Source organism: Phyllobates terribilis, unplaced genomic scaffold (genome assembly GCF_046119375.1).
Source record: "Phyllobates terribilis strain yellow unplaced genomic scaffold, ASM4611937v1 Scaffold_3__8_contigs__length_932513732, whole genome shotgun sequence".
NCBI lineage: Eukaryota > Metazoa > Chordata > Amphibia > Anura > Dendrobatidae > Phyllobates > Phyllobates terribilis.
Window position 1 is genome coordinate 433,274,976 of NW_027362763.1, and position 23,595 is coordinate 433,298,570.

General features: G+C 40.6%; 1 protein-coding gene across 1 annotated transcript in view; it reads right to left on the reverse strand.

Moving 5' to 3' along the window:
• The window catches only part of MDN1 (midasin AAA ATPase 1), a 253,888-nt gene that overhangs the window by 143,148 nt on the left and 87,145 nt on the right, over window positions 1-23,595 (reverse strand). Inside the window, exons 20-32 of the mRNA XM_073675707.1 lie at window positions 22,658-22,771; window positions 21,231-21,378; window positions 19,951-20,061; window positions 19,678-19,829; window positions 18,810-18,988; window positions 16,476-16,684; window positions 6,357-6,503; window positions 6,117-6,258; window positions 5,903-6,037; window positions 4,355-4,493; window positions 4,136-4,274; window positions 3,919-4,055; window positions 2,821-2,962 (exon numbers count right to left, since the gene is read on the reverse strand). Of these exons, the coding sequence (XP_073531808.1) occupies window positions 2,821-2,962; window positions 3,919-4,055; window positions 4,136-4,274; window positions 4,355-4,493; window positions 5,903-6,037; window positions 6,117-6,258; window positions 6,357-6,503; window positions 16,476-16,684; window positions 18,810-18,988; window positions 19,678-19,829; window positions 19,951-20,061; window positions 21,231-21,378; window positions 22,658-22,771 (1,894 nt within the window). The remainder of the gene's footprint in view (window positions 1-2,820; window positions 2,963-3,918; window positions 4,056-4,135; window positions 4,275-4,354; window positions 4,494-5,902; window positions 6,038-6,116; window positions 6,259-6,356; window positions 6,504-16,475; window positions 16,685-18,809; window positions 18,989-19,677; window positions 19,830-19,950; window positions 20,062-21,230; window positions 21,379-22,657; window positions 22,772-23,595) is intronic.

The window sequence follows — 23,595 nt, forward strand, 5'->3', positions numbered from 1 at the left end:
GGTAAGAATGGCACCCATCCTTGCATGTATGGCCCCCTCATCCCCAATCCAGCTATGTATGGCCCCCCTCGTCCCCAATCCTGCTATGTATGGCACCCCTCGTCCCGAATCCTGCTATGTATGGAACCCCTCGTCCCCAATCCTGCTATGTATGGCACCCCTCGTCCCCAATCCTGCTATGTATGGCACCTCTCATCCCCAATCCTGCTATGTATGGCACCCCTCATCCCCAATCGTGGTATGCAAGGTCCCCATCCTGGTAAGAATGGCCCCCATCCTTGTATGCATGGCCCCCTCATTCTCAATCCTGGTATGTATGGCACCACTCATCCCCAATTGTGGTATGTATGGCCCCCCATCACTGAACACATGAAAAAAATAAACACTTCTACTCACCTTCCTCCCTCTGCTCCAGTGCTGTATCCTGTCTGCAAGCAGCTCATTTCAGCGATCCTCTGTGCCCGCTAAGAAAATGAATATTCACTCTTCTCCACTTGTATGGGCGTGGAAAGGAGTGAATATTCATTCACCTTTAGCAGCGGGCACACGTGGTAGCTGCAGCAGCCGGCTACTGCGTGTGCCCCGCTCCTCCGCCGCAATCCCCCTCCCCATCACTATCCACCACCGGAATGTATATACTCGAGTATATACCCGAGTATAAGTTGAGGGGAACTTTTTCAGCTCAAAAAATGTGCTGAAAAAGTCAGCTTATAATCGAGTAGATACGGTAGCTTAGTGTCCGCCTCCTAGTGGTAGCCAGATTTAACCCATGGTCCTGTGTCTCCCAATGGCACGGCCGATAAAGTGGCTTTTGGCAGTTTTACTCATGGATAAAACTATTATACTAGATGAGGAAGTTATTTTAGATATCTCATTCAGCAATCAGAACCAAGATGTTCAGTTTACAACTCCAACACATTCCCTTCAACTTTTGAAAAGACCCGACTAGTGATGAGCGAGTATGTTCTGTTAACCCTTTCAGCGAGTATGATCAGGCGAACACAGAGTATCTTCCCTGTGCTCGGGTGTTATGTTTCAGTCTCTCTGTGTGTATGATTTGCGACTGTTTGACAGCTTTAATACAAGTGAGGAATGTCTGCTTCTTAGGCATTCCTCACATGTATTAAAGCTGTCAAACAGTCGTAAATCATGCACACGGGAGTGATTCAAACATATCACCGAGCACGCTGAAGATACTCGGTGTTCGCCCGAGCATACTCGCTGAAAGGGTTAACAGAACATACTCGCTCATCACTAGATCTGACTATTGGTACAAGAGATATCATACCAAAGTTCCCATCATGGGCTACTATGCACTGCTATGGTAGTCTGCGCTTCATGAACCCATTGATAACATTGTACTGGAGCTTTTTGGGATATTAGGAAAGGTTTCGCTGGTTCTGAAGATTTATTTGCTCGCATTTCAGTCCAAAAAGGAAGACCACAGTCAGTTTGGCAAGAAAGGTATTGTTTGGTAGTAATTTTTTATAAGTTGATTTCAATTCAAAGAAAATAAAAAATAAAGGGAGTGTTGAATTAGCCAGCGCAAAGCCAGTATATTAGGGATAATTAATTTGAGTGGTAAATAGGAGCTAAATTGAAACAGAAAAACACTATCCTTCAGTAATTTATTTGATTTTACTAACATAGCGCCATCAATTGCCACTGAGCTTTACAAACATAATTACTAAACCCATTGGGCTCACAATCTAAATTCCCTATCAGTATGTCTTTGGGGTGTGGGAAGAAACCGGAGAACCCGGAGGAAACCCACACAAACACGGGGAGAACATACAAACTCCTTGCAGATGTTAATACCAGTTTGCTGGGAAAACATGGACAATTTTACAATACCAAGACATCCAATTCCAGTAGCATATTAGAATATTTTGTATTTCTCGCACCTACAACTACAACTGAACAACACATGGCAATCAGTAATCTGCCTCAAGAATATGACAACCAGAACTTTGGACTACCATTTACCATGTTCCAAATGCATGTTTAGTGTTATTTTTCAATCACTAATTGTTCATTCAAGTATACATTTACATATCTTCCCTCAGTATATCGCTTTTTAGCCATATTTTGGATTTACCTTCTATGATGTATTATCTGCTTTGTTATGTATACTTTAAACCTTTAAATTTGCAGCTTTTAGTATCAGTCATTTTTTCACCGTGAAATCTACTGGCCAGCGTGGTCTAAGGAGGAGTGAAAGTTAGGCTCTTGACCACTCCCGTTTTCACCTGGTGACCTTATTTTGTATGTTTTGTCGCCTTTACCATCATAGTTCCATCCACAGATGCCCCAAGGCAAGCAACCCTGCTTAGCCAATGGACTAGTAGGAAGGATAGACTCTGGAAATCAGAGATGAAACCTGCACAAAGCGAAAAATGGGAATTTTCCAAGAACTTGCCCACTGTCAAGAGTGGCCATCTAAAGGTGTTTGGCATAACAAAGCAAACAGTACCGCCTACCTCCATGGCAGCTAACATGCTGCCCAAGATAGTCATGCAGAAATGGAGGGGAAAGGAAAACTGCTTTCTCAAGGGAAAGATGAAGGGCAGTTCAGTTACCCTTTATGTTTTAGGAAAAACTTGCAGATTAATAGCGTTTTTTTCTGTTTTCCTTTAAATTCATTTCTGTCTTCCAAGTACCATAACTTAAATTTGAACTTTGTCGAGTTTTCCCTTGTCCCCCGATAAAACAAATGAGAAAAGTCAAGCTACAGTACGTATATTTGACTCGTGACAAAACACACAATTATGTACATTTACAGTTTGTGAAGAATATACTGTAACCTCATAAAATTAATACCTCTTTTTTTCCAAAGTCTCCGCCAGGGTTCATAGTAGCCAAAATTCGGAAATTTGTTCCAGCTGTTAACAGTTCCACCTCGCTATCATCCTGTTTGCTCCCCTTTTCAGCCAAAACCAATGTCTTTTCCACTTCAAGAACACTAAAATGACATTAATGATTTAAAATGACTTTACCCATTAAAGAAGGTAATGAGATACATAAAATAAAAAAAAAGACAAGCACTTTAAAAGAGTTGTCTACTTTAGAAAAAAACAATCTGTTCTATCAAAGGTTGCTCGTAGGAAGGACTGCATGTACAAAGTGACTAGTCACCTTTACATTGCCACTGCAGGGAAATTTAACAAAGACTGTCAAGTTTCCCTACAATTTTTTAGCAGATTGTGTTCCCAGCAAGAGGACACTTCGTGATTGGTTTATTTTCAAGGAAACTAACAAGCAAATTACATTTTAAAATCACATAGCTGTCTAAAATCCGCAATAAACTGTTAAAGGGGTTGAGTGCACGCAATGTGCGCTGCGGGCATTTGACGGTTTCAGACCCGGAACCAGAGGGCATGTATGAGTTATAGTGGGCGCGGCCTCGCTCCATACACTTGTATGGAGCGAGGCCTCGCTTCGCCTAGTGACATGGACGGCCAGTGGGTGCGTCCGATTAGTGTGCGTGGCCTCGCTCAATAAAAGTGTATGCTTCCTGATAAAGAGGAGAGGGAGGGTTTTTTTTAAAAGAAAATGTCGAAAACCGAGGTAGATCTTGGTCTAGTAAAAGACCCAAGTCCACCTCCTACTGACACCAAGCTAAACTGATTAACTTAATGCCAGTCGGTGGGTGTACACTGCTGGCGAGGAGCTAACTTTTTTTTGTGCATTAGTGTCAGCCTCCTGGTGGCAGCAGCATACACCCATGGTTTCCTGTGTCCCCCAATGAAGCGATAGAAAAATGTATATGGAGCACGAGACCGCGCCCACTGGCCGGGGTATGTATAACTCATACATACCCTCCGTTACCGGGTCTGAAACAAGCAAATCCCCACAGCGCACTTATCTGTTTTGACTGGACAACCCTTTAAGCAACTGCTTACTCCATGAATGACTTACCTGTTTAATCTCTCCAGAACAGAGTCATCTGCAAGTGAAATTTCATCCAACAAGAAAAACCCATCTTCCATCATAGCCAATACTAAAGGACCATCATGCCACTCAAAAAGCTTTGAGCTGTCATTATCATCCTCATCCTATAGAGAAAAATATAAACAACTGACAAACACAGCAGTGACAAAACTAATACATAAAACTAGAGAAAAAAAAAACTTACTTTGTCTTTGGACCTGTGTCTGACAGGTCGTAGCCCTCCCAAAAAATCAGAGGTTTCCATGTGTTGATGACAGTTAACAGAGTAAAGCTTCTGATTTCGTAAAGCAGCAAACAATTGGCAAATGGTGGTTTTGCCACATCTAGAAAACGCAAAGAAAAGACTGTAAAGTAAGTGAAGGTAATAAAAGAACAAAATTACTGAATTAAAATGGAAACTCACCCTGTATCCCCTACAAGCAATATAGGTTCCCCGAATTCCAACGATCGACCCACAAGAACTGCAAGCCGTCTCATTCCTTGAGTCCATACAACATGTGAAAAGTTCTGATCCATTACATCACCTAACACAGACAATTTTTCTGCAATACAAAAAGAAAACAAATTTTCATCAGGACATGTTATTTATTCTCCACTCAAATGTCTGTATTTTAAAATAGAAATTGACTAGTAAAAAGCTTCCTGTGATACAAGTTACCTGCTGTGAGGATCCAGACGAAGATTCCATCGAAACACTAAAGTCCACTAACACTCCACATTCACTGCTAGTAAATGCATATCATATGTATTATGGGAGCTACAGGTGTCTGCTGAACACTTCCAACAGGTGGCGCTATAGAATTCAAGTCCTCTTTTTCTCTGAAGAGGCAATTTGCATATTAAATTTCCCAGAGGAGCATTGCACAGCGAATAAGCCCCCTTACCTTGGCATGCCAGAGCTGGTATGTCACTCTCCACAAGGAGAAATATTACTCCTTAGACCTCAGGGCACGGAGAGTGAAATTTCAAGACAAATCAGATGCAATAAAGAGGTAGAGAACCATATACTAACTATATGCATCAATAATAAACTTCTGGTGGCATAAAGCCTCTCTATATTAAAAATAAACACTATTTTGCCTGCCAAGATCAGTAATTTCATAACCAGTATGATCCTTATATGATTGAAGAATTAGTTTTAGGGTTATAGGGATTGTCCACTACTTGGAAAAATCCTTCTTAAAGGGAATCTGTCACCAGATTTTTGCTACCTGATCTGAGAGCAGCATAATGTAGAGAAAGAGACCCTGATTCCAGTGATACATCACAACTATCAGAGTTTTTAGATATAGCAGAGCTCAGAAAGCTTCACCCACCCACACCACTGATTAGCAGCTTTCTGTGTACATTGTATATTGACAATAAGCTACTAATCAGTGGAGTGGGAGTGATAGAATCAGGATGCATGTGGGCAGCTAGTCCAGCAGTAAATCTCATTGTATGGAAACAGCACACAGCCTAATAACCGACATACTGCTGAAATCAGTGTCTCATCCCCTACCTCATGTTGCCCCCAGATTACAAAGCAAAAACCAGCCGACAGATTCTCTTTAAATACCATGTACCCCGATCTAAAATACAAAAAAAAAAAAAAAAAAAACACCATACCTCCCACCCCAGCGCTGTTTCAGCAATGTCAACGCCGAATCTCCCAGGGATCACATGACAATGATATGGCATGTGAGCACTGCAGCCAATCAGCAGTCGATCCTCTGACATCAAAATGTGTGAGAACTTCAGCACATTAGCGGCTGCTGATTGGCTATAGAGCTCATGAGACATAAAAATGTCATTCAGGTCCTTGAAGACTCTGTGCCAACATCACTGGAGCGGTGCCTGTGCAGGAGGGGAGTATCTTGTAAATTTTATTCTATATTAAGGAAATAGTATTTAAGAAAGGGTTGTCCAAGCAAGGTTGTTTTAAGGAAAGCCCTGATCTTTGGACACTTACCCAATTGCTTTTGCATATTTTCCATGGAGAAGAGGACTTCCGGCACCACCTCTTTCCTGAAGCACTTTTTTATGACTTTTCTGATTACATCAACCTCCTCCTGTTTTCTCACTCTGCCAGCAAGCAGCAGGAAACCTAAAGGAATAGACACACTGGTCAGATCTGACTGGTCACCAGCATTAATTCATCAGTTCATAAACAGGAGTCGTTCTACCATCATTGGCCAAGTGCTGTAGCCAGTCATAATCTTTTTCGGTTTGTTCTGATAAGCGGTATCTTTCAGCCCATCTGAAGAGATCGCGTAGTGTGATAAATCCATGCTTTCCGGCAAACACAGAGGATCCTCTTCTATGTGACTACAGAATGTATGAAACCGTAAGGGGTTATAAGGCAAGATTCTATATAGTTAGTGCTACACCATATTAGATGGATCTTCATGTAATAGAGCATTTACCTGCAGTTCTAACATCACAGCAACCAGCTTATTACAATAAGATGGAGGCAGGCAACAGCGTTTGTGCAGTATGGTTTCCAGTTCAGCACTTGGCAATTCGTCATAATGCAGCTCCACAAACCGGTTCCGAAAAGCTCTTGATAATACCTGTTAATAAAAACAAACATTCAAAATAAATATGCATAAAAAGTTTAATAGATAAAAATATTTGCATTCCAAGGTAGATTTCACACCATCATATTAAAACATTTTTCAATTTAAGTCTGCAGGGTCAATCCGTCACCTGGATTTTGCTATCCCATTTGAGAGCAGCCTGATTTAGAGGCAGATACCCTGAATCCAGCGATATGTCACTTTGCTGGTTGATGCACTTTTGAGTAAAAACTGTTTTATCTGCTGCAGATCTACCAGTTCTTTGAATGCTGAGCTCTGTATAAACTGGCCCACACCACTGGCAGCTCTCTGTCTATGCACACACAGTACAGAAAAAGATTTCAAAGGTGGGGGCAGGGTTATACATAGCAGCAGGCCAACTAGTCCTTTAATGATAAAATCACTGTTTTATCAGCAGTAAATTATCAAAAAACTATAGCAAGCAGCCTAGTAAGTGACACATCACTGGAATAATAATCTCTGTTTTTATACTATGCCGCTCTCAGGTTTAATAGCAAAATCCTGGTGACAGATCCCCTTTAAACCCTTATTGACAGAGCCAATTTTAACCTTAAAGACCAAGCCACATTTTTAAAATCTGACCAGTGTCACTTTATGTGGTAATAATCCGTAATGACTATATATCCTGGTGATTCTGAGAATGTTCTTTCATATCACATTGTACTTAATGTTGTCGCTAAATTTAAGTTAAGTTTTTAGTTTTTTTGTGAAAACATCTGAAACTTAATGTAGTCATACCACACAAAATAGTTAATAAATAACATTTTCCATGTCTACTTTATGTCAGCATCATTTTTTAAACGTACTTTTACTTTGTTACAATGTTAGAAGGGTTAAAATATAGCAGCAATCTCATTTTTTTCAAGGAAATTTACAAATCCATTTTTTTATAGACTTATTCAAACTGAAGGGACTTGTATATGAGAAAACTCACAAAAGTGATATTTTAACCACTTCGCGCCAGAGCCTGTTTTTGCCTTCGTGACCGGGCCAATTTTTTCAATTCTGACCACTGTCACTTTATGAAGTAATTACTCTGGAACGCTTCAACGTATTCCCCTGATTCTGAGACTGTTTTTTCATGACATATTGTACTTCATGATAGTGGTAAAATTTCTTCCATATAACTTGCGTTTATTTGTGAAAAAATCGGAAATTTGGCGAAAATTTAGAAAATTTTGCAATTTTCAAACTTTGAATTTTCATGCCCTTAAATCAGAGAGATATGTCACACAAAATAGTTAATAAATAACATTTCCCACATGTCTACTTTACATCAGCACAATTTTGGAACCAAAATTTTTTTTTGTTAGGGAGCTATAAGGGTTAAAAGTTGACCAGCGATTTCTCATTTTTCCAACAAAATTTACAAAAACATTTTTTTAGGGACCACATCATATTTGAAGTCACTTTGAGGGGTCTTTATGACAGAAAATACCCAAAAGTGACACCATTCTAAAAACTGCACCCCTCAAGGTGCTCAAAACCACATTCAAGAACTTTATTAACCCTTCAGGTGCTTCACAGGAATTTTTGGAATGTGGAAAAAAAAAAATTAACATTTAACTTTTTTCACAAAAATGTTACTTTAGACCCAATTTTTTTTATTTTCACAGGGGTAACAGGAAAAAATGGACCCCAAATTTTTTTGTGCAATTTCTCTTGAGCGTGCTGATACCCCATATGTGAGGGAAAACCACTGTTTGGGCGCACTGCAGGGTTCAGAAGGGAAGGAGCGCCATTAGACTTTTTGAATGTAAAATTTGTCTGAATAATTAGCAGACGCCATGTTGCGTTTGGAGAGCTCCTGATGTGCCTAAACAGTGGAAACCCCCCACAAGTGACACCATTTTGGAAACTAGACCCCTTAGGGAACTTATCTAGATGTGTGGTGAGCACCTTGAACCCCAGGTGCTTCACAGAAGTTTATAATATTGAGCTGTAAAAATAAAATTTTCACATTTTTCCCACAAAACCGTTTTTCATCCCTTAATTTTGCATTATCATAAGGGTAATAGGATAAATTGCACCATGAAATTTGTTGTGCAATTTCTCCTGAACACGCTGATACCCCATATGTGGAGGCAAATTACTGTTTGGGCGCACGGCAGGGTTTGAAAGGGAAGGAGCGCCATTTGACTTTTTGAATGTAAAATTTGTTTGAATAATTAGCGGACACCATGTTGCATTTGGGGAGCCCCTAATGTGACTAAACAGTGGAAACCCCCCACAAGTGCCACTATTTTGGAAACTAGACCCCTTAGGGAACTTATCTAGATGTGTGGTGAGCACCTCGCACCCCCAGCTGCTTCACAGAAGTTTATAATATTGAGCCGTGAAAATAAAATTTTCACATTTTTCCCACAAAAAATCTTTTTCATTCTCTAATTTTGTATTATCATAAGGGTAACAGGATAAATTGCACCATGAAGTTTGTTGTGCAATTTCTCCTGAACACGCCGATACCCCATATGTGAGGGAAAACCACTGTTTGGGCGCACGGCAGGGTTTGAAAGGGAAGGAGCGCCATTTGACTTTTTGAATGTAAAATTTGTTTGAATAATTAGCAGACGCCATGTCACATTTGTGGAGCCCCTAATGTGTCTAAACAGCGGAAACCCCCCACAAGTGCCACCATTTTGGAAACTAGACCCCTTAGGGAACTTATCTAGATGTGTGGTGAGCACCTTGCACCCCCAGCTGCTTCACAGAAGTTTATAATATTGAGCCGTGAAAATAAAATTTTCACATTTTTCCCATAAAAAATGTTTTTCATCCCCTAATTTTGCATTATCATAAGGATAACCGGAGAAATTGCACCATGAAATTTGTTGTACAATTTCTCCCGAGTACGCCGATACCCCATATGTGGGGGAAAACCACTGCTTTGGTGTACGGCAGGGTTCGGAAGAGAAAGGAGCGCTATGTTGGCTGGGATAGGCAGCAGACACCATGTCACATTTGAAGAGTCGCTGACATGCCAAAACAGCAGAAACCTCCACAAATGACCCCATTTTGTAAACTACACCTCTCAAGGAATTCATCTAGGGAAGTAGTGAGTATTTTTTAATTTTTAAATTTATACCATTGGGCAGTGAAAAAATCATAATTATATTTTTACCACAAAAAAATGTTTTACCCTCAGATTTTACATTTTCACACAGGGCAATGGGTAAAAATGGTGCCGAAATGTGTCACACAATTTCTTCTAAAAGTGTCAATACCCCATATGTGGCTGTATCGTACCGCTTAGCCATACGGTGAGATCTGGGGGGGACGGAGTGCTATTTGACAATTGGAGAACAAATTATTGTAGAATAGGCATTTGGATTTGGGAGCACAAAATTTTCTGAATTTCTTTTGGGGGGCAAGGGTCATTTTGCTTTTCCAGAGCCTTTCTGCTACCAGTAACTTGGAAGTCCCTTATATTTTTAACAGATGACGGACCTGAGTGGGGACTAGCTTTTTTTGAGGACCGAGTTGAAGCTTTTATTGGGAACATTTTACGTAACATTTATCCGGCGCTCTAGGCTGAGCACTTACATCGGGGTTTCCATCTAAATTTCCAAGTGATGTAATTCAGATGAAACCCCTGCGGGATCCATTCACTGTAATGAGGCAGCAGAGTTACTCTGGACACCGTCTGGCCTCTGTGTAGCGGTGTCCTTTTTTTCAGAAGTGCACAAAACTGTGGCCAACCGCACTTTTATGCACGCCTAAAACAAATGACACCGTGGGATCCCAGGCTAGACGGCGTCCACAGTGGCCTATATCTGTCTCATTACAGGGAATCTTCCGTCATGGGTTCCGGCTGAATCATGTATTTCAGAGATTTACACGGAAACTCTGGTGTAAGTGCTCAGCGCAGAGCACAGGATAAATGTGGGCAGAGCCTTACTGGGATCTTTGGGGACATAATAAACAAATCAGTAGCAGGTGAAGAATTGGTTTTATTTATTTTTTACGCCGTTCCTAGTGTGATATAACTGATTAGATTACTTCATTCTTCGGGTCGGTGTGATTACAGAGATACCAGATTGATATCGGGTTTTTATGACTGACAGCTGTCACACACTAAAAGACGCTTTTTTTGCAAAATCTAGTTTTTGCATCACCATATTTTGAGAGCTATAATTTTTCCATATTTCGGCCGACAGAGTCATGTGACGGCTTGTTTTTTGCGGGACGAGTTGACATTTTTATTGGTACCATTTTTGGGGACGTGACATTTTTTGATCGCTTTCTATTCCGTTTTTTGGGAGGTAAAATTAACAAAAACAAACAATTCAGGAATTGTTTTTTGAGGTTTTTTTTTATGCCGTTCTGCGTGTGGTAAAAGTGATCAGGCAGCGTTATTCTTCGGGTCAGTACGTTTACAGCGATACTACACTTACTGTATTTTTTTTATGTTTTGGCGCTTTTACACAATAAAACTATTTTATAGAAAAAAATATTTTTTTTGCATTGCTTTATTCTGAGCGCTATAACTTTTTTATTTTTCGGCTGATGGAGCTGTATGGCGGCTTTTTTTTTGCGTAACAAGATGACGTTTTCAGTGGTACCATTTTTATTTCTATTTTGTTTTTTGATCGCATTTTTTTCCACTTTTTGTTTGGCAATATGATGAAAAAGCATATTTTTTTGCTCCGTTTTTTATTTATTTTTATTACGGTGTGCACAGAAGGAGTTAATTAGTGTGACAGTTTTATAGCTCGGGTTGTTTCGGACGCGGCGATACCAAATATGTGTACTTTTTTTGGTTTTGTAAAAATATACGGATTTATTGGTTTAATATTTTATTTATTTATTTTTATTTATTTTGTGATTTTTTTATTAATAGTTTAAAAACTTTTTTTTTTACTTTTTTTCACATTTTTTCTTAGTCCCTGTATGGGACATTAATTTTTATTTTTCTGATCTCTGATCTCATGTAATGTAATAGACATATATTACATTACATGAGATCTTCCCTGACTGTTTCAGTCAGAGTCTCCTGTCTGGCTACAGCTGCAGCTGAGCCAGACAGGACACCATATATGGCAGAGCTGGAGGCGGTCATGTGACCTCCAGCTGCCATAGCAACCCCAGGTCCTGGAAGGACTCGGAGGTCTTCGGAGAGGTAAGTTGACGACCCCCTCTCCTCCTGCTGTCTCCTATATGCCGCGATCACTATAGATCACAGCATATAGAAGACAGCTAAGGGTTAACATCACTGGGACCTGATCTAATCAGGTCCCGATGATGTTCCCTGTCAGAGCTAACGCTCTGCACCGGAATCGCAGCGCTTGCAGGACCCTGGGGGTCCTGAGCGCTGCGAGACCACCCACCGTTTTTAAACGTCGGCGCTGCACAGAGCCCGGCAAGCGCCGACGTTTATCTACAGTGGGCGGTCGGGAACCGGTTAAAATCTGCACCCCTTAAATTAATCTAAACTTCTGTTAAGAAATTTGTTAACCATTCAAGTGTTACACAGGAGTTAAAGGATATACAGGTTCATCTCACTAAATTAGATTATCAAAAAGTTCATTTATTTCAGTTCTTCAATGCAAAAAGTGAAACTCATTATATAGAGTCATTACACACAGAGTGATCTATTTCAAGTGTTTATTTCTGTTAATGTTGATTATGGCTTACAGCCAATGAAAACACAAATGTCATTATCTCAGTAAATTAGAATACTTTATAACAACAGCTTGAAAAATGTTTTTAAAATCCGAAATGTTGGCCTACTGAAATGTATGTTCAGTAAATGCACTCAATACTTGGTCGGGACTCCTTTTACATTAATTACTGCATCAATGTGGCGTGGCATGGAGGCGATCAGCCTGTAACACTGCTGAGGTGTTATGGAAGCCCAGGTTGCTTTGATAGCAGCCTTCAGCTCGTCTGCATTGTTGGGTCTGGTGTCTCATCTCCCTCTTGACAATACCCAATGTCAGCAGTCTTCCCCATAATTGTGGAGCCTACTGAAACAGACTAAGGGACCTTTTTAAACACTTAGAAAGCCTTTGCATGTGTTTTTTGTTAATTATTTTAATTTACTGAGATAATGACTTTTGTGTTTTCATTGGCTGTGAGCCATAATCAACAACATTTAACAGAAATAAACACTTGAAATAGATCACTCTGTTTGTAATGATTATATAGGAGTTTCACTTTTTGTATTAAACTGAAATAAATTAACTTTTTGATGATATTCTAATGTAGTCAGTTGCACCTGTACATAGGACTTTGTAAAAAACAAAGCACCAAGCACCAAGGTAGGTGTAAGGGCAGGTAGTTGCCAGGGCTGTGGAGTTGGTAAGCCAAACCTCCAACTCCTCAATTTCCAAAACTCTGACTCCCTCATACATGGCTCATGTTTAAGTAATAGATTTACTGTAGCACAGATTCATCTCAGCTAAAAGTCTAGACCTTTAGATCAGGAATAGGACAGACATTTATAGGACATTTCGTAACTTTCCCAAATTCTTATGAAAAAATATTCCCCACAAACTGCATTGAACTACTGTACCCAATTTATTATATAATTTAGGAGTCGGAGTTGGTCTATTTTATACCGACTCCACCTACCTGCCTGTTGTGCCCAGCTCCATTCTCTGCGGCACAGAGCGGTCACAGACCTCTGACGTCACATCATCAGAGCGGCATTATCTCTTCCTGTTGACAGGTCGGGACTATTGGGGTCATGCTGATTGAAAGCTGACTCCGTGCAGCCTAATTGGGTGAAGCAGCTATCAGCATGACACCAGTAGTCCCACCCTGTCAACAGGAAGAGAAACCAATGCTCCGTTGACAGGGAGCAGTTGGATCTCTGGCAGGAGCGGTCAATGACCGGCACTGAGTACAACAGGCACCTCCCGGCCACGCCCACACGGCGGGATACTTAAATGTAACTTCTACATTATCACATCGGGCGACTTATGCCCAGGTTCCACAGCACTATTTTCCCTGGCGTCCTGTCTCATCAGCATTCCGGTAAGCACCCTCAGCAAGTCCATATCACACGATACACGCTGACCACTTACACGTGCACCATCTTATAGTATATATATCATCTCCCTTTAACATATGTTCTCTACTTATAACATCCTACTAGGCCCCCATTCATTCATTCACTCTGCTGCCCGACTAATCCACCTGTCCCCCCGCTATTCCCCGACCTCTCCTCTCTGTCAATCTCTTCACTGACTCCCCATTGCTCAGAGACTCCAGTTCAAAACCCTAACCATTGCATACAAAGCCATTCACAACCTATCTCCTCCATATATCTCTGACCTAGTCTCCCGTTACATACCTGCACGCAACCTCCGATCCTCACAAGATCTCCTTCTCTACTCCCCTCTTATCTCCTCCTCCCACAATCGCATACAAGATTTCTCCCGTGCTTCCCCCCTACTCTGGAACTCTCTACCCCAACACATCAGACTCTCGTCGACCATGGAAACTTTCAAAAGGAGCCTGAAGACCCACCTCTTCCGACAAGCCTACAACCTGCGGTAACCACCGCTCCACCATACTGCTGCACGACCAGCTCTACCCTCACCTACTGTATCCTCACCCATCCCTTGTAGATTGTGAGCTCTCGCGGGCAGGGACCTCGCTCCTCCTGTACCAGTCGCTGTCACATTGTGTTCAAGATTATTGTAATTGTTCTTGTATTATACCCCTTTTTCACATGTAAAGCGCCATGGAATAAATGGCGTTATAATAACAAATAATAATAATTCATATCAGATTTTCTTTTCTATGCTCCCACTTGTCATGGATACATTACGTTTTTCTTTAGTCTAGACATCAAGTCCAGATACTAGATGGCTCTCTGCCATTCCCTGAAGGCAGTGTCCTTCTTTTATTTTTTTGATCAATTTTTCCAGGTCTTTTTTTCCCGTTTTGGAACACTTTGGAAATTACCAGGCACAATACCCTTGTTTTTCTTTTATGATGAGGCTTGATCACTACGCAATAAATTACCTATTTTCCTACAGAATGAGGATTGTAAACATTGAGAAACAACTTATATTACCCTCCATGAATCTTTGATAACAGTTCTCGTATATTTTGTTGTCCTTTATACGTGTGAGGTTTTTTTTCCCCCTCCCCCCTTTTATTTTTTCCTTTTGTAATTCCTACAATATGCTTTTTGTATTATAGTCTGATGAAGGTAGAAGTTGTATGATCGAGACGTTACCAGTCTCCGAAGTCCCAGATATCCCCTTTAAAGCAAAGTGGATTAAAAAAAATGAAAAATTACATGTTTGCCACTAAAATATCGCTTAAACTGCTATTTTTTTCATTTTCACAAGGGATAATAAAAGAAAACTGACTCTAAAATGTATAATGTGATTCCTCCCGAGCGAAGCAATACCCCATTTATGTGGTCAGACAACGTTACTTGGGCATACACCAGGGATCGGAAGAGAAATAGCGCTATTTGGAATGTAAATCTGGCTGGAATAGATATTTGATGCCATGCCACCTTTGCAGGGCCCCTGAGGTACTAGAAAAGGCCCCCCCCCAACCAAAGTGACCCCTTTTCGGAAACTGATCTCCATGCTGAATTCATCTAGTTGTGTGTTGAGTATTTTGAACTCACGGGTGCTTCACAGAGCTTTAGAATATTTGGTTGCGATAATGAAAAAAATTTTTTTTTCCAGTAAAATGTTATTTTGCAATTTTCAAAAGTTAAATGGGAGAAAATGGACCCCAAAATTTGTTACGCAATTTCTCATAAAAGTGGTACTATCTCATCTGTGGTCAAAAACTGCTGTTTGGGCTCATGGCAGGGTCCGAAATGGAAAAACCGCTATTTGATTTTTGAACGTAAATTTGGGTGGAACAGATTGTGGATGCAACGTGGTATTTGAGAGTTAAGAGTTGAAGATTTTTTTTGGCACCATTTAGCGGTATGTAACATTTTTTTAACACTTTTTATTCAACTTTTTCAGATGCAAAATGAACAAAAAACAGCAATTTAGTTATTGTTTTATATATATTTTTTGCAGGGTTCACGATTAATTCTTTGGGTCAGTTCGATACCAGACTTCTATCTGTAATTTTTTTATGCTACTTGTTAGCTACTTTTGCACACTAAAAACAATATTTCACAAAAATTAATTTGTTTTTGCGTCGCCATATTTTGAGCGCTGTAACTTTTTCATTTTTTGCAGGACGATTTGGCATTTTCATTTATACCATTTTTTATTTTTTACATATGAATTTTGATCACTTTATTTACTTGTGTGTCAGTATGATGAAAAAGCTACATTTTTGGAGGGTTTTTTGTTACTCTTTTTATGGTGCTCGCTGTACGAAATAAATAATGTGATACTTATAGTTCGGATCGTTCCAGACGTGGTGATACCAATTATGTCTACGTTTTTTGTTTATTTTTGCTTTGACACAAAAGGTGCTTTTTCCGTCACGAAACAGGTTTTTGTGATCGCTTTTTTTTTTTTTATTATTATTTTTTATATAAAATTTTTTCAAGTTTCACTTAGTCCCACAATCACATTTTTCACTTTGATTGCTGCAGTGCATGAGACCCGTCATTTTCTCACTAACTCTGCCTGTTAGACCCACCTATAAGCCGGGTCTAACAGGTTACCGCACCCTCGGGAGATCAGATGACCTGAGGGTGCTTTGACAACTACTGAACCAGAACTGTCACCCACATGAGTGCCCATCCACCCCCTCTACTTGCAATGAGGAGGCTGTAGACCAGTGCGTTACTGTAAGACACGTGTTGAGAGCACATTTTAGGCTTGTGAGGAATCATTCAAAAACTATATAAACATTAGACATGGGAAATGCTTCACTAACTTGTACATTATGTTTTTTATTCTCTAAAAAAGGTATGTCTGTCCAGTGGGCAGAGAGACATTACAATAATAGAGAAATCATTTATAATTCTTTCTCGTTCTTGCTAATTTTAAAGAAACAAACCTTTCTTCCACCATATATGCCTGGTGGATTCTGAGTCGCAAAAAGCATGAACCTTGGATGGGCTTTAACTACTTCTTGAGTTTCGACAATAAAAAGTTCTCTGTTGTCATCCAGCAATCTGTTGAGAGCTTCAAGTACATCTGTAGGAGCCAGATTCAATTCATCCAGTATAATCCAGTAACCGTTCCTCATGGCATGAATTAGGACACCTGATGCAGGGGGGAAAAAAAGTGACTAAAGTTGAAGGAAGTTATCAGCACAAAATGACTGCTCCAGCTATGCACCCTTAGTAAGGACAAACAGTTCAGAGTAAGAGCTAAGAGGGTGGAGATAAAAGGAAAACAAGTAGGAAGGACACCGGCTTGTAAAAGGCTCAAAGTGTGAAAAAGTCCAACAATACACAAATATAGGTGAATAAAGACCATTTTTTTCCCACAAACCAACAATTGGAGCCATTTTTTGCTGTATATAGATGGAAGAGAATATTTTGTATACACTGCTCAAAAAAATAAAGGGAACACTCAAATAACACATCCTAGATCTGAATGAATGAAATATTCTCATTGAATACTTTGTTCTGTACAAAGTTGAACGTGCTGACAACAAAATCACACAAAAATCATCAATGGAAATCAAATTTATTAACCAATGGAGGCCTGGATTTGGAGTCACCCCCAAAATTAAAGTGTAAAAACACACTACAGGCTGATCCAACTTTGATGTAATGTCCTTAAAACAAGTCAAAATGAGGCTCAGTATTGTGTGTGGCCTCCACGTGCCTGCATGACCTCCCTACAACGCCTGGGCATGCTCCTGATGAGGTTGCAGATGGTCTCCTGTGGGATCTCCTCCCAGACCCGGACTAAAGCATCCGCCAACTCCTGGACAGTCTGTGGTGCACCGTGACGTTGGTGGATGGAGCGAGACATGATGTCCCAGATGTGCTCAATCGGATCCAGGTCTAGGGAATGGACGGGCCAGTTCATAGCTTCAATGCCTTCATGTTGCAGGAACTGCTGACACACTCCAGCCACATGATGTCTGGCATTGTCCTGCATTAGGAGGAACCCAGGGCCAACCGCACCAGCATATGGTCTCACAAGGGGTCCGAGGAACTCATCTCGGTACCTAATGGCAGTCAGGCTACCTCTGGTGAGCACATGGAGGGCTGTGCGGCCCTCCAAAGAAATGCCACCCCACACTATAGCTGACCCACTGCCAAACCGGTCATGCTGAAGGATGTTGCAGGCAGCAGATCTCTCTCCATAGCGTCTCCAGACTCTGTCACATGTGCTGTGTGACCCTGCTTTCATCTGTGAAGAGCACAGGGAGCCAGTGGCGACTTTGCCAATCCAGATGTTCTGTGGCAAATGCAAAGCGTCCTGCACGGTGTTGGGCTGTGAGCACAACCCCCATCTGTGGACGTCAGGCCCTCATACCACCCTCATGGAGTCGGTTTCTAACCGCTTGTGCAGACACATGCACATTTGTGGCTGGCTGAAGATCATTTTGCAGGGCTCTGGCAGTGCTCCTCCTGTTACTCCTTGCACAAAGGCAGAGGTAGCGGTCCTGCTGCTGGGTTGTTGCCCTCCTACGGCCCCATCCACGTCTCCTGGTGTACTGGCCTATCTCCTGGTAGCGCCTCCAGCCTCTGGACACTACGCTGACAGACACAGCAAACCTTCTTGCCACAGCTCGCATTGATGTGCCATCCTGGATGAGCTGCACTACCTGAGCAACTTCTGTGGGTTGTAGAGTCCGTCTCATACTACCACGAGTGTGAAAGCACAACCAACAATCAAAAGTGACCAAAACATCAGCCAGAAAGCATTGGTACTGAGATGTGGTCTGTGGTCCCCACCTGCAGAACCACTCCTTTATTGAGTGTATTGATAATTGCCAATAATTTCCATCTATTGTCTATTCCATTTGCACAACAGCATGTGAAATTGATGGTCAATCAGTGTTGCTTCCTAAGTGGACAGTTATTTCACAGAAGTTTGATTTACTTGGAGTTATATTCTGTTTAAGTGTTCCCTTTATTTTTTTGAGCAGTGTATATCCGCTGGACGGGAGGCCTGGGAATCGCTTTACCTCCTGGCATTCCCAGCTCTTCTTTTGATTAGACAGGTTGGCCTGGCGCGATTGATGGTGTCATCATTTCTGCGTGATGCACACACTGCCAGATATTCAAAAGAAAAGCTGGGAAGTAAAGAGGTTCGCAGGGCTCACGTCCAGCGGTCACAGATAATTGACCTGGCCGATGGACCAGAGTCCCATGAATAGATTCTCCCAACTCTAATATATTATATACATCCACACAAGTAAACTGACCTTCCTGGAATACAAGTTTTCCTGAAGCATCTGAAGTATAGCAGCCAATGTACTCCTGGATGTCAGTGTGCTCATGATTATTAATCCTTACACAATGATTACCACTAGCACACGCCAACCAGCGAATCAAACTTGTTTTACCAACAGAAGTTTCTCCCTGGATGAGCACTGGGTGGTTTCTGAAAAATAAAACAAATTATTAGTGCTTTAAAAAAAAAAAAAAAAGTTCAACCTGCCATTTTTTAATCCCTGACCTGTAAATGTATGTGACATATTCAAAATTGAGGGATAAACTGTATTAACGGTTGTCCAGACTTGGGGTTCAAGTCTGTAGTCACTATGACGGCAGACTTGTAAATCCTCACAGCACAAATGATGCATGCTGTCAGGATTCTCCGGTGCCAGATGTGGGTGGGAGTATGATTGCAAGTGTGTGATTTGTATACATGCAGTAACATGCCAACTAGACGTACGTGGCCTCGCTCAATGAACGTCAATTGAGTAAGGCTAAACATGCTCAGTCGGAATATGCAAATCGCACACTTGCAACTATATGACTGCAGGCTTCCGGCACCTGAGAATCCTGTGCGCAATGGGAGGATCCACAAGTCTGCAGTCACATAAGTTGATTGCAGACTTGAACCCCAAGCCTGGACAATCCCCTTCTTCATACATCTCCCCATGGTGTCTTAGAGAGGACATCTTTGGAACTTCTATACAAATACACACTTTTCAGCGTTTTTAAATGCATGTTAAAAAAATAAAACCTGTAAAAGTTTATAGGTAGCAGTTTGTAAAATAAGGTAATGTTTTAGGGCACAAATTAAAAAGGCAAAAAAAAAAATACTAATCCTTTACATATACATACCCAGCAGAAACAACTCTCACAAGGTCTCGAAGATTTAATTTTACTGAGGATGTTAGGATGTAGCTTTCATCTATGGTGGGATCCTGACTTCCCACTGGAATCCAGTATCCTTCTATTTGGATAAACCTGCCTCCATAAGGCTCTGGAAGAGGCTGAAAACAAAGCAGGAATTACTCATTCTGCTGCCGATTTACAGAAAACATAAAATATAACAAAGTAAAAATAGATGTCTTTATAAACACGCTGTGCAACAAAAAGTGACATTGCATATACCTGCTTCAATAAGGATTTAATGTTCCCAGGCACAATCCAACGACAAACTAACGACTGCACGCTAGAATGAGACGCTCTGTCAAGTTGTGTGAGGAAGGAGAGACAAAATCCCTGAAAAAAAATAAAAATAAAAAACTTAATTATGGCACGAATTCACAAAGACTCTGGAGGCTGTTCCAGTGGCAAAAGGGAGCCATTTCTCTATAAAATGTTCATGCTTTTGGGATAGGACTAACAAGTCACTGGAGGGCGGCATATTTTTTGGCCACATGGTGCAAGGAAACAAACTAGATCTTTATTGACTGTGCAGTCAATTGCTTCAAAATCACTGCTTTAAGCTAAGTTCCCACAATGAGCTTTTAGTGAGCTTTTTACACTGCGCATTTTTGAAAAAATGCAATTAACTTATTTTACTTAATAGGTGCAGAAAATATGCATCAAACACTCACCAACAGCGCTCATCATGGCAACATAGCCTTAGTCTTGCGATTCGATATTTGGCCACATAGGTTTTTACTTTTGAATTCATTAAAACTGAGCATCCAATAACTGCAACGCAACACAGCAGCAATGGGTGACTTTTAGGCTATGCTCACACATGTTGGGCTTCATCTGCGTCACAAATCTGCTGCAAAACCCAAACAGGTTTTGCTGCGTTTTTTAAGTGTTTTTTTTTCAATGTCTTTTTGACTCTTTATGCAAGTACATAAAGTTCAGTGAAAAAAAAATCTCATTCTAGTTTTGGAATAGTGGAGGAGGTGAAATGTTCAGAAATAGTTGGCCTTCAGTTTGTATGACACTATTTACTTTCACACAATGGAGTCAGCCATTCAGTTGCACAGGCATTGTTCAATCTCACACGTAGCTCAGCCAATGTTTAAACTGTACACATCACTAATTTAATTAAACTCACCTAATACAAACAACCATCTCAGTGACTAAGACAAGATAGTAAAATCACAAAAATAAATTACTTTCAATGGGTGAAAAATGCTGAAAAAACGCTGAAAGAAGTGACATGCTCTATTTTCCCAAAAACCCAACCAAGGCACAAAATACGCAACAAAAAAAAAAAAAAAAACAAGATGTGTGATCAGAGAATTCTGGTTTCTCAGACTTTGCTGTTACTGCAAAAAGCAACTGAAACTTTGCATAAAAATCTGCAGCAAAAAACGCTGAAAAACCTCTACATAGAATGAAGTTAACATCAAATAATGGAAATGTCATAAATCTTCAGAATTACTAAAGTCATGTGCAGGCTAAAAATGCAAGTGGCTTACCTCGTAAAGGGATCGCTGGATGTTGTTGCATGGATTTGCAGCTGCGTATCGCAGGGCCCTGCATAAAGTACGCAAGCTAAAATGTGGTCTGTGACCAGTGCCATCCACAAGCTCGGCAACGGATCTCTTTCGAATAGTCAAATAAAAACTGAAGACAAAATAAAGAAATGCATACGAGATTTAAAAAGGATTATTCAAAGGTTTATTTGAAACCCAAAATTGGTATAGCACCAAATGTAGCACATTTTGAGAGATGTCCACTGCAGAAATGTTTGCCCCAGATATCAGTCTGATACACTGAAATTGGTTGGTAAAAATGACTTGTTCATGCTGCAGTAAAAAATGCCTTATTTATTCAGCAGTACGGAATGGATTTTTAACCAAACCTAAAATGTAAGGTTAGACAGTGTTGGTGGAAACACCGCCCAACACAATGGTCAAATGCTGTACGATTTTCTTTCAAAATCGTACGGCTCTTGTCAAGTGGACAGAGCTTTGGCCAAATCGCCAACAGCCACTACACCATTAGGCCTTACCCCAAAGGGTTAGGCTTGGATCACACATAGCACTCGGCATGTGTATAGCACATGTCCACGGTGCGTCTACCAATATGCCACTTCCTAAATGTCGCAACATTAGAAATGAAAAAACCTGTCACCACGAAAATGGAGTCCAATCTTCAGCCACCATGTTATACTGCAGGGGGAGCTGAGTGGACGGATATATAGTTTTGTGAGAGAAGATTCTGTATAACCTGTGTTTTCAGCTTTTTCTGGTCCAGTGGGTGGTCCTATCAGTGATTTAACAGTTGTCTCTGTACGCAGACTTATACAGGGAAGGCTGCCAATCACTGATAGGACCACCCACTGGACCAGAGGATTAAATGATGAAAACACAAGTTATACTGAATCTTTTCTTACAAAACTATATCAGTCTGCTCAGCTCCCCTGCTCTATAACATGGTGGCTGCAGATTGGACTGTGTGACCTCCCCAGCCTCAGAAGAACCAGCAGGAGTTAATAAATGAGCCCCAATATGGGCCTTTTGACCCAGATTCATCAAACAGAATTTCGACAGAATTCTAGAATAAAACTAAATTTCGGTACTTTTTCCATTTTACGTCAGTCCCAGACTGCTTTTTTGTTAAGTGTGCGGCGCTTAGTGAAGAGTAGGCATAACAGAGAACGGCCAACAAATTAATTATAATTTTCACCACAAAAGCCAGCTGAAAGATGCACCAAATTCTTTAAAGGGTTCACATCTTTTAATGAAACTTGTGTATCTTAATTCAGTGCATCCTTCATCAAAAGTGGTGTAAAAAAAAACAAAAAAAACGTTTATGTTGTATTTTATGGAGAATTATAAAAAAAAAAAAAAAAAAAAAAAACACCCCAAAAACGTAATACTACAAAAGGTTTCTTTTTTACCTGATAATTCCTTGGACAACTGAAATGTTGACATTTAGACCTCTCAAATAATCAATAATAAGTATCTGCAAGTCACTTTCATTTTCAAGCTCTTCAACATAAAGCTCAGTGAACCTATAAACAATAATGCAAAGCAGAAATTAAGTCATGTTAGTACAATACTCTATATGATCTATAAGAACATGACTTGCTTGGACCTAAACAGTGGTGCATGATCGAAGGCTGTGTATAAGGGCACCATATGCTCCCGTAGAATCAAAAGCGTTGAGAAAACAGTCACTCCAGCTCTATTCACCACCTAGCAACATCTCCTGTGGTCCACCACCGATGCCCCCAGTCCCTGTTTGGATACAGCGCCATGTCGACGTAACCAATGTAGTGGCGGAGACACAAAGGTGGATCCGGGAAGAGCAAGGAAATAACAATTTGATGTTTTTACAACAATCTGTGAATATATTTTCTGAAAGGGGACAACCCCCTTAACCTAATATCTGATATCCAGAAGAGAAAATAAGGGAAAGAAAAAGGAAACAAAAAAGGGACAAATGGTGAAAAAAATGTGAGGGTGGGGTGAATGAAGATAAGGAGATGTAGGAGATACTGCCAAAAATAAGCATTTAGAAGATTCGAAAAATGTAATTCAATAATGCCAGGATTTGAGGATATTATCATGGGTCCCTTTAAGAGGCCATGAGGTCTAGGAGTCATGGAGATGATTGCACAGGAATTTAAGGAGTTACTTGAAATTAGAAACGCATATACAATGTGTTGTCTCTCCATTCAGAGCAGAGTGCAGTGTCAGAGGAGAGCAGAATCGAACAACCCATGAAGCAGACCTAACTAATGATGGTCCATTTCAATGCCGAAGGGGCAAAACAGAACCAGGAGAGGGGATAGCATAGTACAGGAACAGATCATGAGCACTTGGTATTGAGCAA